The sequence below is a fragment of the Fukomys damarensis genome, unplaced genomic scaffold (genome assembly GCF_012274545.1).
Source record: "Fukomys damarensis isolate Sample0158 unplaced genomic scaffold, DMR_v1.0_HiC HiC_scaffold_33, whole genome shotgun sequence".
Classification (NCBI taxonomy): domain Eukaryota; kingdom Metazoa; phylum Chordata; class Mammalia; order Rodentia; family Bathyergidae; genus Fukomys; species Fukomys damarensis.
In genome coordinates, this window is record NW_022900945.1 from 17,819,739 (window position 1) to 17,832,241 (window position 12,503).

Consider the following 12,503-nt stretch of genomic DNA (forward strand, 5'->3'; position numbering starts at 1 on the left):
AAGATATATTTTTAAACATTTAACAGCCCCCTGGAATTAAATGAGATTTGTTATATTGGCTAGTATATGACTAATATGGAGAATTTCCATGTGTACTTTAAAAGAATTTTTATACTATTAATATTAGGCACTGTACTTCATAAATGTCAAGTTTTTGATGGATTTATTCAAGATTTGTTTATCCTTGCTGATTTTTGTCTAGTTTTCTCATCAGTTATTTAAAAAGGAGTACTGAAATCTCTGACTGTAGTCACGTTCTGCATCACTAGGTCTCTGAACAGTGGACTGCTTATGTGAAGGTAGATTATAATGGAGCTGAAAAATTCCTATTGCCTAGTGATATTGTAATCATCATTTCATAGGGCAATGTGTTACTCAAATGCTGGTGATGAGTGAATGTAAACAAATATATTTTGCTGTTGTATAAAAGTACAGTGCATACAATTTATAGTGCATGACACTTAATAACAACTATATTACTGATTTATATATTTCCTATACTATATTTGTTATCGTTAGAGGATATTGCTTCTGCTTATTTTTAAAAGTTTACTGCAAAATAGTATGTCAGGTTATGCCAGCAGCAACCTTATACACCTCTCATTTATTACATCTCTTGATTGCATAATTTTCTGTTGTGCTTGATTTAATTTGTTCATCCTGGCTCATGAGTGTATAAAATCCACTGCTAATGTTGCCATTAAGAGGCCATTGCTGGCGGCGTGGTAGTGCACGCCCATAATTCTAGCACTTGGGAGGCTGAGGTAGGAGGATTGCTGTGAGTTTGACAGCCTAGGCTACACAGAGTTCAAGGCCAGCCTGAACTACATAGTGAGATTCTGTCTCAAAAAAAAAAAAAGTCCAGAGGTTTAGCTCAGTGGCACTGTGCCTGCCTTATAAGCACAATGTCCTGAGTTCAATCCTGGGTACGAAAAAACAAAACAAAACAGAGGCCATGACAGAAGTCATGAGTGACCTGGAAATGAAAATAAAAGTGATTAGGAACTTTATAGATCAAAAGTCAGTGATGGTTATTGCTTGCTAGTCAGGCATGTCCCATTCCACTGTAGCTATGACCTTGAGGAACAAGGACAAAATGACAGAAGCTGCTGAAGAATCTGCTTCATTGGACGCAGATAGACTGACAAAAAATTGAGAAAGGTCTGTGTTACTTAAGGGGAAATGTCTAGTGACCCGAACAGAAAACTAAGCATAAATGTCCATCCTTCTTAGCACTATAAAAATTATGGCCAGAGCAAAAGCTCATTTACAGTTGGACCATACTATGATGCTGAATGTACTGCTAGCTCTGGATAGTTTAAAGGATTGAGGAATCGTTATTCATTATACATCACATGGTGAGCAGTGACTTTGAGTGCTAATATGAAGGCAGCTGATGAATTTTTGGAAACTCTACATAAACTGATTGTGGAGGAAAATTTGCCAGAGAAATAGGCTCTCCACATAGCTTAGATGTATGGTAGGCCATATCATCTTGGTTTGTGTAATTACATTATATGATGTTTACACAATGACAGAACAACTTAAGTACATGTTTCTCATATGTACCCCTGTTGTTAAGCAATGCATGACTAAAGTAATTTTGTTTTAGTACTGTGAGGGACTTTCTGTTTAAGGCATATATATTTCTAATTGTTAAAATTTTCCAGAAGAATTGGTCTTTTAATCATTATGAAATATCTTTTGTTTCTAGTATTATTTCTAATCTGAAATCTATTGTCAGATAGCGATGTAGGTAAACTAGTGCCTTGTAATTGATGTTTGTATGGTACATCTTTTCCCTCTTTTGACTTTCAGCCTATTTATGTCTTTGAATTACAATATATCTCATGCAGATATTGTATATCTGTACCTTGCTTTTTAAATCCAGTCTGATAATTTCTGCCTTTATGTTTCTTCCTCCTTATTGAATGTAGCCATTGATATATTTGGATTTACATCTTCCATTTTACTGTTTATTTTCTGTCTGCCCCTTAGTTGCTGTTGTTTTTTGTTTTTTGTTTGGTTTTGTTTTTTGGTACCAGGGATTGAACTCAAGCCCTTGTGCTTGCAAGGCAGGTGCCAGAACCACTGAGGTAAATTCCCGGCCCCTGCCCCTTAATTTTTGTTCTTATTGTTCTTCTCTTTTTTTGTCTTTTTTATATAACAAGCTATGCCATTTGAATTCCTCTGATATTTTAAAATAAACTTACTTGGAAACAGCCCATTTGCCCATCAGTTGGAGACTGGATAAAGAAGATGTGGTTTTTCTATAAAATGGAATACTACTCAGCCATAAAGAATGAGAAATTAGATTCATTCCTAGGAAAATGAATACATATTGAGGATATACTCCTAAGTGAAATAAATAAGTCACACGTGTAAATACTGAATAGTTTCTCTTGTGTGAAAAACTGTAATAGTACATAAGATCCTAATTGACAATGTGAAATGGGAAGAAAAGGGCTAAAGGTGTAGGGAAAATGGGAAGGGTAGGGGAAAGGTAATAAGGGAAAAATATATGAGAAAATTAAAAAATGGAAATAAAGTGTTTGTAAATGGGGAGGATAGGAGGAGGTGAAGGGAGGGCAGGGACAAGGGGAAAAAATGAGAACCAAGACCTGTCATGTAAAGGTACAAGATCCCAATGATGAGTGTAACTGTACTGTATACCTAAAATGTACCAATAAACTCAATGAGAGAAAATAAAATAAAATAAACTTTAAAAATATTTTTTTCTTTCTACATGTCTTGCGAGTTATACCCTGTAGTATTCTATCTTATCACAATCTATTTCAAGATAGTACTAGCTTAATTCTGGTCAAAATGAAATGAAAGTATAACTTAATTTCTTCTCTATATCTGTTATTGTTTTCACACATACAACATCTATAGATGTGTATAAACACATATCCAGTGAGAGTGGGGCTCTGAGTTTTCTCTAGGAATGCTCTATTTCACCTGTTTTTGGAGGATGGCTTTCCTGAATAGAGTTGTTAGTTATTTCACTGCTTTCTTGTCTCTTATTTCAAATTAAAAGTCATCATTTAATCAGATTGGTTTTCTTCTTCACATGATCATCCATTTTTCTCTGTGTTTTTAAGATTTTCTCTTTATCTTTTAACAATTTAGATATAATTTGTCTAGACATGGATCTCTTAGTTGGTATTAGTTCAACATCTTGGTTCTATCAGTTATTGTTTTTCTTCAAATTGGAACATTTTCAATCATTATTTCTTCAGATATATTTCAATACCCTTTATCTTTATACTCCCCTAATTTCTATTCGATGTATGTTGGTACCCCTGATGTTCTAAAAGTTTCTAAGGCTGTGTCCATTTTTTTCTTTGTGTTCTTCATAATGGATTATTTTACTGATGTCTTTAAGTTCACTGATTTCATCTGTTGCCTTCTCACATCTGCCATTTGGGCAGTTTTAAATTTTTTAAATCTATAATTTTTTGAAAAGTATCTCTTCCTGTACTGAAATTCTCTATTTGTTGTATTGACATATTTTACCATCATCTTTTCCTTTCTTAAGTACAATTTCTGCTTAATTTTTTTTTTGCTTAATTCTTTTTTTTTGTTTTTTGTTTTTGATACCAGGGATCAAACTCAGGTCCTTCCGCTTGTGAGGCAGGCAGCAGAACCACTGAGCTAAATACCCTGGCCCCCTGGTTAATTCTTTTTGCCTATGTGTTAATACCTATTGTGAAGTGTTTGCCTGCTAACTCCTAATCTGAGCCCATTCAGGGACATTTTCTCTTGACTCCTTTTTCTCCTCCTTATGGATCACACAAGTTTTTGACAAAAATGAACTCCTTATTCAGGCAATGTGGTATGTGTCTGTAGTCCTGGCTGTTCAGAAAGATTGTAAATTCAAGGTCATCCTGGACAATTAGTGAGATTCTGTCCCAAAATTAAAAATTAAAAAGGACTAGGGGTGTATCTCATGTAGAGTCCCTCAGTTCAATCCCAACTACTATAAAAAAGGAACTGTTTGAAATAATGTATGTGTAGTAGCCTTGGGTTCTGATTTCTTTTTTCTCCTTTGAAGGCTTATTTTATTATCTTTTATTTTGTTTTAGTAACTTGATCTTAATCTGTAGAATCCATATCCTTTATGAATGTGACTGCTGATTTCTTTGTGTTTTTTTCTGTGTTTGTTTTCCTTATTATAAGTTTTATTTTTTAACCTGGCTTCCTTGTGTCTCCAAAGTTTAATTATTATATAATGAGCACTAGAGGTTATGCTCAAACAGTTTGAGCAAGATCAGGGAGCACAGTTTGTTTTCAGATAGTTTTCAGGTCTGTACTGGCTTTTGCACTGGGCCCTGTTTTAGTTACTTTTCTTATTGCTGAGACAAAATTCCCAACCCAGAGTTAAAGGAGGAAAGGTTTATTCTGGCTCAGAGTTTGTAGTTTTCAATCTTGCATTGGCTGGCTCCAAGGCAGAGGAGGACTGCAAAGGAGAAACAATTAATGGCAAGGAGAGGGCAGCAGCAGAAGCAATCAGCAAGTGACAATCCCCTTTTCTGTCCCTTATATTTTATCCAGGGTGGGGCACCCTTAATCCTAGCATCACACCATGGATAAATTCCAGCATCACATGCTCAATCCAAGGATCACACACTCTAGATCCACCTCGGAAAAGCTCCCCCTGTGACCACCACATGAGACTTTGGGAGGACATCTTAGTCACAAGCCATAACAGGCCCTTGTGAGTCTACTGTATGTATGTTGTAGTATTCTAGTCAGCCATATGTATTGGAGTTTATCTAGTCCCTCTCTGACTCTTATTTCCATTTTTCCTGTTAAATTTCTTGGTAGACCTCCAAGTCCACTGCTAACCACTATCAGGTCCACAACCTTCTCCTTGTAGAGCTGGCACCTTCCCCACTAAGTCCTCAAGTTTTATTTTTTTTATTAACAAGTGTGGAGTTCTTGGTCTTTAGTGCAAATCAAGTCAGCTTCCTCCAAGAGTAAAGCTGTTGCTTCTCACGATCTGCTGTACTCTGGTAGAAGCACTGTATTGCCTGCACTGTGAAGAAATGCGGGTAGCCTCAGGCAAGAATGTCACAGAATTCCAGTGTTCTCACACCAAGTTCAGCAGTTTCTCAGTATTTTTCTGTGATTGCTTATCAAAGCAATGAAATCTTGTTTTTGAAAATTTTGTCCAGTTGCATAGTTGTTTCTTGCGAAATTTCCTAACTTATTCCCTGTCACCAGAAGTCCTGTCACACCTGGCAACTTCTAAAATGGCAAATTCACTTGCTGAAGTTTTATCTAATAAGGGATCCTTCTCTAGCACTTTTGTACCATTTTGGTGGAAATTGTGGGTCTCTGCAATTAGAACATACTATGCAGTCTTCCTGCCTTGCTATATAATCTATGATTTTAATTCTATTTAATGTGAGGCAATTTACATTTAAATAATTGTCAGTAACTTGTTTGTGTATTGTCTTCTTTTGAATACCCCACGTGTGCCATCTAATGCTCTTTATAATGATGAATTTAATGGCAGTTTATTAATTAGTTATTCCATGATTCTCCTTTGCAAATGCAGATGTACATAGAGTACATTTGATTTTGTATCTTCAGTAACAGAATGTTTAAATGGTTAACATTTGTGCTGCAGTATAGCGTTCTGGCTCATGAAAAATGAAAGCTATCAGCGATCTGGGCAATAAGATTCATCGCCAATAGTCACTAGCAACAGCACACAGAATTTTAATATCAGTGAGGTCCACGGCTAGCAGTAAGAGCTGCTGTAATTGAAAGACGTTTAGGTGCAATCATTCTGCTGTTTGTTCCTTGCCAGATTCAACATGGGATTGTGTGAGTATTTGAAGAAAACACCAGTGTTTTCATATCTTTGAAAGATGTAAAAAGGGTAGATTCATGCTTAAATTTAAAGAATGTAGTAATTTTAAAATCATGTGGCTCTAAAATAAAAAGATATTTTATGTTTGGGTTGATTAAAGCTTTAGAAAAGCTACTCCTTGGTTACAAGTGAACCGATAATTCTGGTCTAATGTTGCCGTGGTAACAACTCATGCTGATATAATTGAGAACATCTTATACATGCTGGCTCGAACATTTTCTCCCTGCCATTTTGAGTTGCTCCAGAGGTATATGAAGGAGGCTAGGCTAACTAGCTTGTAAGCAATTAAATCTAGTAATATACATCTTCGGCATTAATCCGGTGTTAGCTAGTAATAGCTCATGCTGGGCAGTTAGCTTTGCTTCTAGGGGTTTTTCCTGTTAAAACAAAAGAAAGCTCTTTTCATTTTCTGTGTGCTGCATGTTCCAGTATATGTGTTTACACCATCGGTTCTGCTACCTCTAGAGATTAGCATAACTCCCTTTGCTCTTCAATTGTTGTTTTCAGCAATATGTTTTGGAAAGGTTGGTTTTCATCATGAGTGGTGAGTATGCTTTCTGAGACTTCTCAGCTGTACATTTAAAAAAATATTTAACTATAAGAGGAAAAATATTTTTTAAAAGACAGTTTTAAAGCCAGAGATACAGTGAATTACATTTTGTGTTGATGCTTTAGCATTAAGAATTGCAATTAGGCAAAACAGCTTCTAAAAGCCAGTAAGAACTGTAAACAATACAACTGTTAACAGGCAATACTAATGATCTGCTACTAATTTTCTTTATGGTTTAATTTATTGTATTCATTAGACAATGTTGTTACTAATTATATTATAAATTAATAAGAAGACTAACCATAATGAGAGATTGTTTTAGTATCTGATCCGGAGGATAATTACTTTTACTTTCCTTTGACTAGCTTTGTCATCTTACTAATTTTTTAGCTTCTTTATCACTATATTTTAAAAAATACCAATCTTGAGAAAAGATTATGATAAAATGTTCTTGTTGTCTTTTAATTATAATTCATTGAGAATTTGGGGTTTAGTGATGAAATAAACATGCATTTTAGTTTAGAAGCTTTCTCAATATTTTTAAGAAATAAGTTGTTTGGAAATAATTTAGAATAAGTAGATTTGTTATAACTACTTTCTTCTTTATTATGATAAATTTTATTTATTTAAATATGTCCAAAAGTATTTTTTTGAGAAAATATACTGTAGTATATACTGCAGCTTATCGTACAGCAAAAGCTGTTCACTTCAAGCCAAACCTACGGCTAAAAATAGATATCCTGTTGTTAGAGTGAGAAATGTTTGCTTAGAGCATAATTCATTAGCATATTTTTGCTTAATTAAAAAAGAGGCTATTTTTAAGCCTAACTTTGATGCAGTTGTCATTTTTAGGAAAAGCATTACATGGTTATCAGGTAATGCAACAGTTCTATAATTTATATTTAAAAGATTTGGGATTGGAATTCTGAATGTTAGATTTTTTCTGTATAATGATAAAATTCAAAATCAATGAACCTTTTTTTCCATAACTGAAGATCATCTCATTATCACCGATAAATATTCTTTATCTTGCTAAGTACGACATCAACCTCTTCAACACTGTTATATGTCTGTAAGGTGATATTAGATATGAAAGGGATATTTATATATGCAAAATATTAATAGGCGATTATCTTTTTATTCTCAAACTAGTTCTTTCTGACGTAGTTTTAAATTTGCACTGATATTACAAAATCAACATGTTAACATTCTTTAGGGTTTCTATGGATACCAAACCTGGTCATACCTGATTATCATACATTTATTTCTTTGAATCAGGAGACTTTTTCTCTTTGAAAGTTTAGTTTACAATGTAGAATCTTTAGGTAGCCACTGTGATATTCTGGAGGTTTTTTAATATGATGTGTCAGCTTTAGCTGAAGAAAATTGTTTCTGTTTCTCTATTGCTTTATGTTTCTTTCAAGAAAGCTATGGATGAGAGATAGTATTTTATATACTCCATGATATCATTGGCTTTTCCTTACTGCGTTTTTTTCTATTACAAGAACTGTAATAAATAAACATGATTTTTTTCAAGATTATTCAATTTCAACTAATTTCACTAACAAGTGATTAAAAGCCCTAGGTATTTCAAAATGTGGAAAATTATAAGTTAAGCATGGTTTTATTTAAAAGATAAGCAAATGTTTGATCTTTTACCTAACTCTATAATTCTGCATGTGTTATTTCTGTCTATATGGTACTTTTTTGTAGTTGTAATGCTATTTCTTACTCATTCCTGGTAATTAAATGTTCTTTTTTTTTTTTTTTTTCTGGAAATCTATCTTTGGCCTTCTATTGCTGTGTTCTTGGAATGATCTCATCCATGCCTACATCTTCAGTCATTACTTGAACATTCAATTCAATGTGAATTTTCTTTTGCCATCCCCAAGCTGTTCCTTTATTGATTCTGGTTTCTGTTATGATCTTAGTGCCCATGGAAGAAGTAGAAACAGAAATCTTATTTCTTACCCCTCAATATGCGCTTAGTCATCAGGTTCTGTTGATTCTACACCAGAAATGACTCAAAATCACTCGTTTTCTCCAGTCTCACAGACATTGGGAATGCTTTTAGCTCAGGCATTCTCTGGCTCTTTTAAAATCCTGTTATGATAATCTCCCTCACTATTCTACCAGCTTCCAGTTTGCTGTCATGAAAATTCTGAGAACCACCTGCTTTTCAATTCCTCCATTATTGCCTTGGTAGAATTAGGTGATTTCTCAAGGCAAACTTATAAATCATAACAATTATTGAATTATATTCAAATTGTATATTTATATCAAAGATTCTAACCTCTAAATTTTGAACTCCTCAACTCAAGAAAAGTATCTTGTTTAGTGGTTACCTCAACATCCAAAACATAGTAAGAAGCCCGTAAATACTTACATAGTATTTAGTCATTCATTTATTCTATATTTTTTATAAGTTTGAATTCTTCTCTTAGGTTATCAGTGAAAAAATAGCAGTTGTATCTTTTGGTTCAGAAAATACAATAATCATAGCATTTACTTAGTCTTCCTGCATCATTTTTATAGCATGAAGTACAATAAAAATGATTAAGAGACTAAATTGTACCCAAAAGACTTTATAAACGATCCTTTTCCTTCCTGTTCTAGATTTTTATTTTGTTACTAATAACCCTTTTTGTGAAGCTTTTGTTCCTGTTATGCAAGCATGTTTTGAAAAATGCTAAAGAGACTAATAATTAACTGAACTATCTTAAGACCCTTTTGATTAAAAGAAATAGCAACCTTCTCGAATTGGCTTTAACAGTCAAAGACACAGGTGGTAAAAAATGTAGTTCTCTCATGAAGATCAAAGGCCAATGGTAGACTTGAGCTTTATGAATCAGGGACTAGTTTGGGATTCTGAAAACTGCTGGTAATTAGAACAGCACTTTTCTCAGTTTTTCTCTGAGATCACATGACTTATTTTCTCTTGATACCTGCTTTAATATTTTCACTGCATTTAGAATAGATTTCTCTGTTGCTTGTACAAAATGGAGCCTAGTTATCTGACAGATTCAGTTTGTGTGCTTATCAACATAACTAGTACCACTATATCAAAATCCTAAGTAATAAGCAGTGAGGAGGGAAAGATGAGAAGGGTCACTCACCGGGTAATGTTACAGATACATAGAATTAAGTGCTAGTGTTCCACTGCATAGTAGTGTAACCATATTTAATTATCATATATTGAATTTTTTAAAAGATGAAAGGATTGTTCTCAATGCAAATAAATAAATGAGTGTACACTTGTTTACCCTATTGGAACATTACACAATGTGTCTGTGTATAGAAATATCATGATAACTCATAAATATGTAAAGTTTTTATTTATGAAGTAAAAGGAAATCCTAGGTAAGTACTCTGTCCCACTTATAATTGAGGGAAAATCTCTAAAGAAGGCACCGATTTACTGGTGAATACTAGGAACAGTACAGACTTGAGCACAGCATTTAACTTATTCCCTTTTCTAGATCTTGACTGAATGCAGTATAAGAACACAAAATTGGGGAAATTATGTATCAGTCCTGGAGCTAAGGAAGGTTATTTGTCCAGGAATGTACACAATCTGCTAGATGACCAGGCTCTAAATTCCAACAGTTTTACTTTAAGTAGCTTGTCTTCATGGAAAGAAATAATAATAGTTTCACCCTTGCTAACTTAAAGGGAGATGTATAAGAAAACTGTGGATAATATGTGGAAGACCAAAGTCTCACAACTGCTTTTATTCTTAAACACCCTATTGGAGTAATCAGGAGTTTATTAAGATATTATAAATTGAAAAAGTGGTCTTTCTTTTTCCACATGTGATAGGGCTGTATCTTGATGTGATAAGAATAGCCAACAACAAAGAATCCCAGAGTCCTGGCTACATTCCCATTCCAAAATCACTAGATTATTTAACTAATAATGTAAATATGTATAAGATCTGAGAAGTTGATACTAACAGCACCAAATTAGGAAGTGAGAGGGTCCAAAGAAAATCACCTACCTTAATTGGGAACATCTGTAATAATCTGAAAAAGTCTCATTGTTCCTGAATGAATAAAAAGAAAAACAACATCGTAGAGACTTTAATAAGAAGTTATTCCTCATTAAAGGATAAATTCACAGCTTTCAAGAGTAAGAAAATGAATTTATGTTCAAAAAATATTTGAAGAAGGGTCTAAACAAAAGGTTGCAGATAGTATCTAGATTAATTCTTTAAAATATCAGGCAAACAGAATCTGTAAAATAAAACATGGAAGATAAAAAATAAGATTGAAAGAATTGGTTGAGGATCAGGCAGGAATGAAAAAGAAACATGATGGGACAAAGAAAGATTATAAGAAAATAAACTTGGCACCTGCAAGATATAAAGTTGTACAGGCAATAAGGAGAATAATCATTTTTGGAAAGTAAATTAATGAGGTGAAGAACTGCCATGATAAGCTCTTCTAGAATGTACAGAAAAGCAGACAATATGAACATTACGAGGTTTAAAAATATGTTAGATGGACGTAGGACATCCTACAAATTGAATGAATAGCATTATAGCATTCCAATGCAGCATATATAATTAATGGAACAAAACAATAATAAAAAAGATGACTCAAGAAGGAAAGTTTTTTGATGCTGGGGATTGAACTCAGAACATCATCGCACATGGTCAGCACACAGCGAACGCCACACCTCTCGCACCAGACAAACTAAAAGAAAAACCTATTTATAAATCAAAGAGCTCATTGAGTTTTGACAAAATTAATGAAATAACACCTAAGTATATCCTGGAAACTTTTTTAAATTTCAGGGATAATGCTGCCATAAATATCTAGAGCTCTTTGTACCTTACAAACCAACATGAAGCTTGTCTCATAAAGAAAATGTCCAAAATCATAGACTAGAAATTTAAAAACCCTTCTAGGAAAAAAAGTACGGAAGATAAAACAGCACTGTGACATGCTGAATAAGCTATAAGGAGCATCTCCCTGAATGAATTTCTGAATTAAAGAATAAAAGAAATTCCTGTGGTGCAATAAAGGAAGTGGTAAAAGAAAACCAGCACTGTCTGGTTCAGCACATTTTGATACCCTGAAGAGATTTTTATACCTTACTGACGAAAGGGCTTTTGTTTTTTGAAGGTTGGGGATTTCTGTTTTTGTGCTTTTCTTTTCCGATCTTGGGGACTGAACACAGAGGCACTCCACCAATAAACTACATCTTCAGCTCCTCTTAATTTTTTTTTTTTTTTTTTTTTTTTTTTGAGACAGAGTCTTACTAAGTTTCCCAGGCTGGCCCTGAACTTATGAGCCTCCTGACTGAGCCTCCCAAGTAGCTGGAATTATAGGCCTATGCGTGACACCAGGCTGAAATTTTAGTTGTAACCATCCTCACAGAGACAGAAGTCAAGTTTTTGATCCATCCAGTTTAGAGTTTCTTGTGTGAAGAAAGTATCCTGCAAGCCTCAGAATTCAATGAAAGCATAGATTAGAAAGAACAAAGGGAAGCTGGTCTTTAGCTTGGGTTTCCCAAGCAGGAGAGAGTTGTATGTGCACGAGTGGAGGCTGCTCCTGGGAGTTTGCAATTAACTGCTTCTTCAGTTAGGTTTCGGATTTTAATCCATGTAATTGTGTGTCCTAGGATGCCCCAAGAAATACATCCTAGGAACAGTTCCAGGCTGTTAGCATGTGACACTATGCAAGCAGCAAGCAGAACTGAAAACAAAAGCCTACATGGGGTCATATCCTTAGTCAGACTCAAGTTCCTCTCAAATAAAGCCCTACTGGAATTTAAATTCGCAATCCAATAACAAAGCAGACAGGACAGGCACACATCTGCATATGCTATTCCAACACGGTGGGATTAGAGCCTCACCAAGATGTCAAATAGTAGAATTGTCACATGCACACTTCTAAATTAATGATGTGAAAAGAATAGGAAAATGTTATATACTTCTGAACCTAAAAAAATACTTAAAAAGGAAATTGGTCCATTTCAAAAGAGAAATTATAAAATGAGTTATAGAGACAATTTTTACCCAAGTAGAGAATACACAGAAATATATGAAATGGTTACAAAATTGCT

General features: G+C 34.1%; 1 protein-coding gene across 9 annotated transcripts in view; it reads left to right on the forward strand.

The window, feature by feature from the left end:
* Positions 1–12,503, forward strand: part of Prkacb (protein kinase cAMP-activated catalytic subunit beta) — a 117,589-nt gene that overhangs the window by 62,574 nt on the left and 42,512 nt on the right. For 2 of the 9 annotated variants that reach the window (XM_010636743.3, XM_010636746.3), the window contains exon 1: positions 5,696–5,838. The exons of 3 other annotated variants lie outside the window; for them this stretch is intronic. In XM_010636743.3, the coding sequence (XP_010635045.1) occupies positions 5,829–5,838 (10 nt within the window). In that variant the 5' untranslated portion in view covers positions 5,696–5,828. Of the gene's footprint in view, positions 1–5,694; positions 5,839–6,108; positions 6,429–12,503 lie in introns of those variants that run through there. 4 more of the 9 variants (XM_010636744.3, XM_010636747.3, XM_010636741.3 and 1 more) reach the window with 3 other exon arrangements.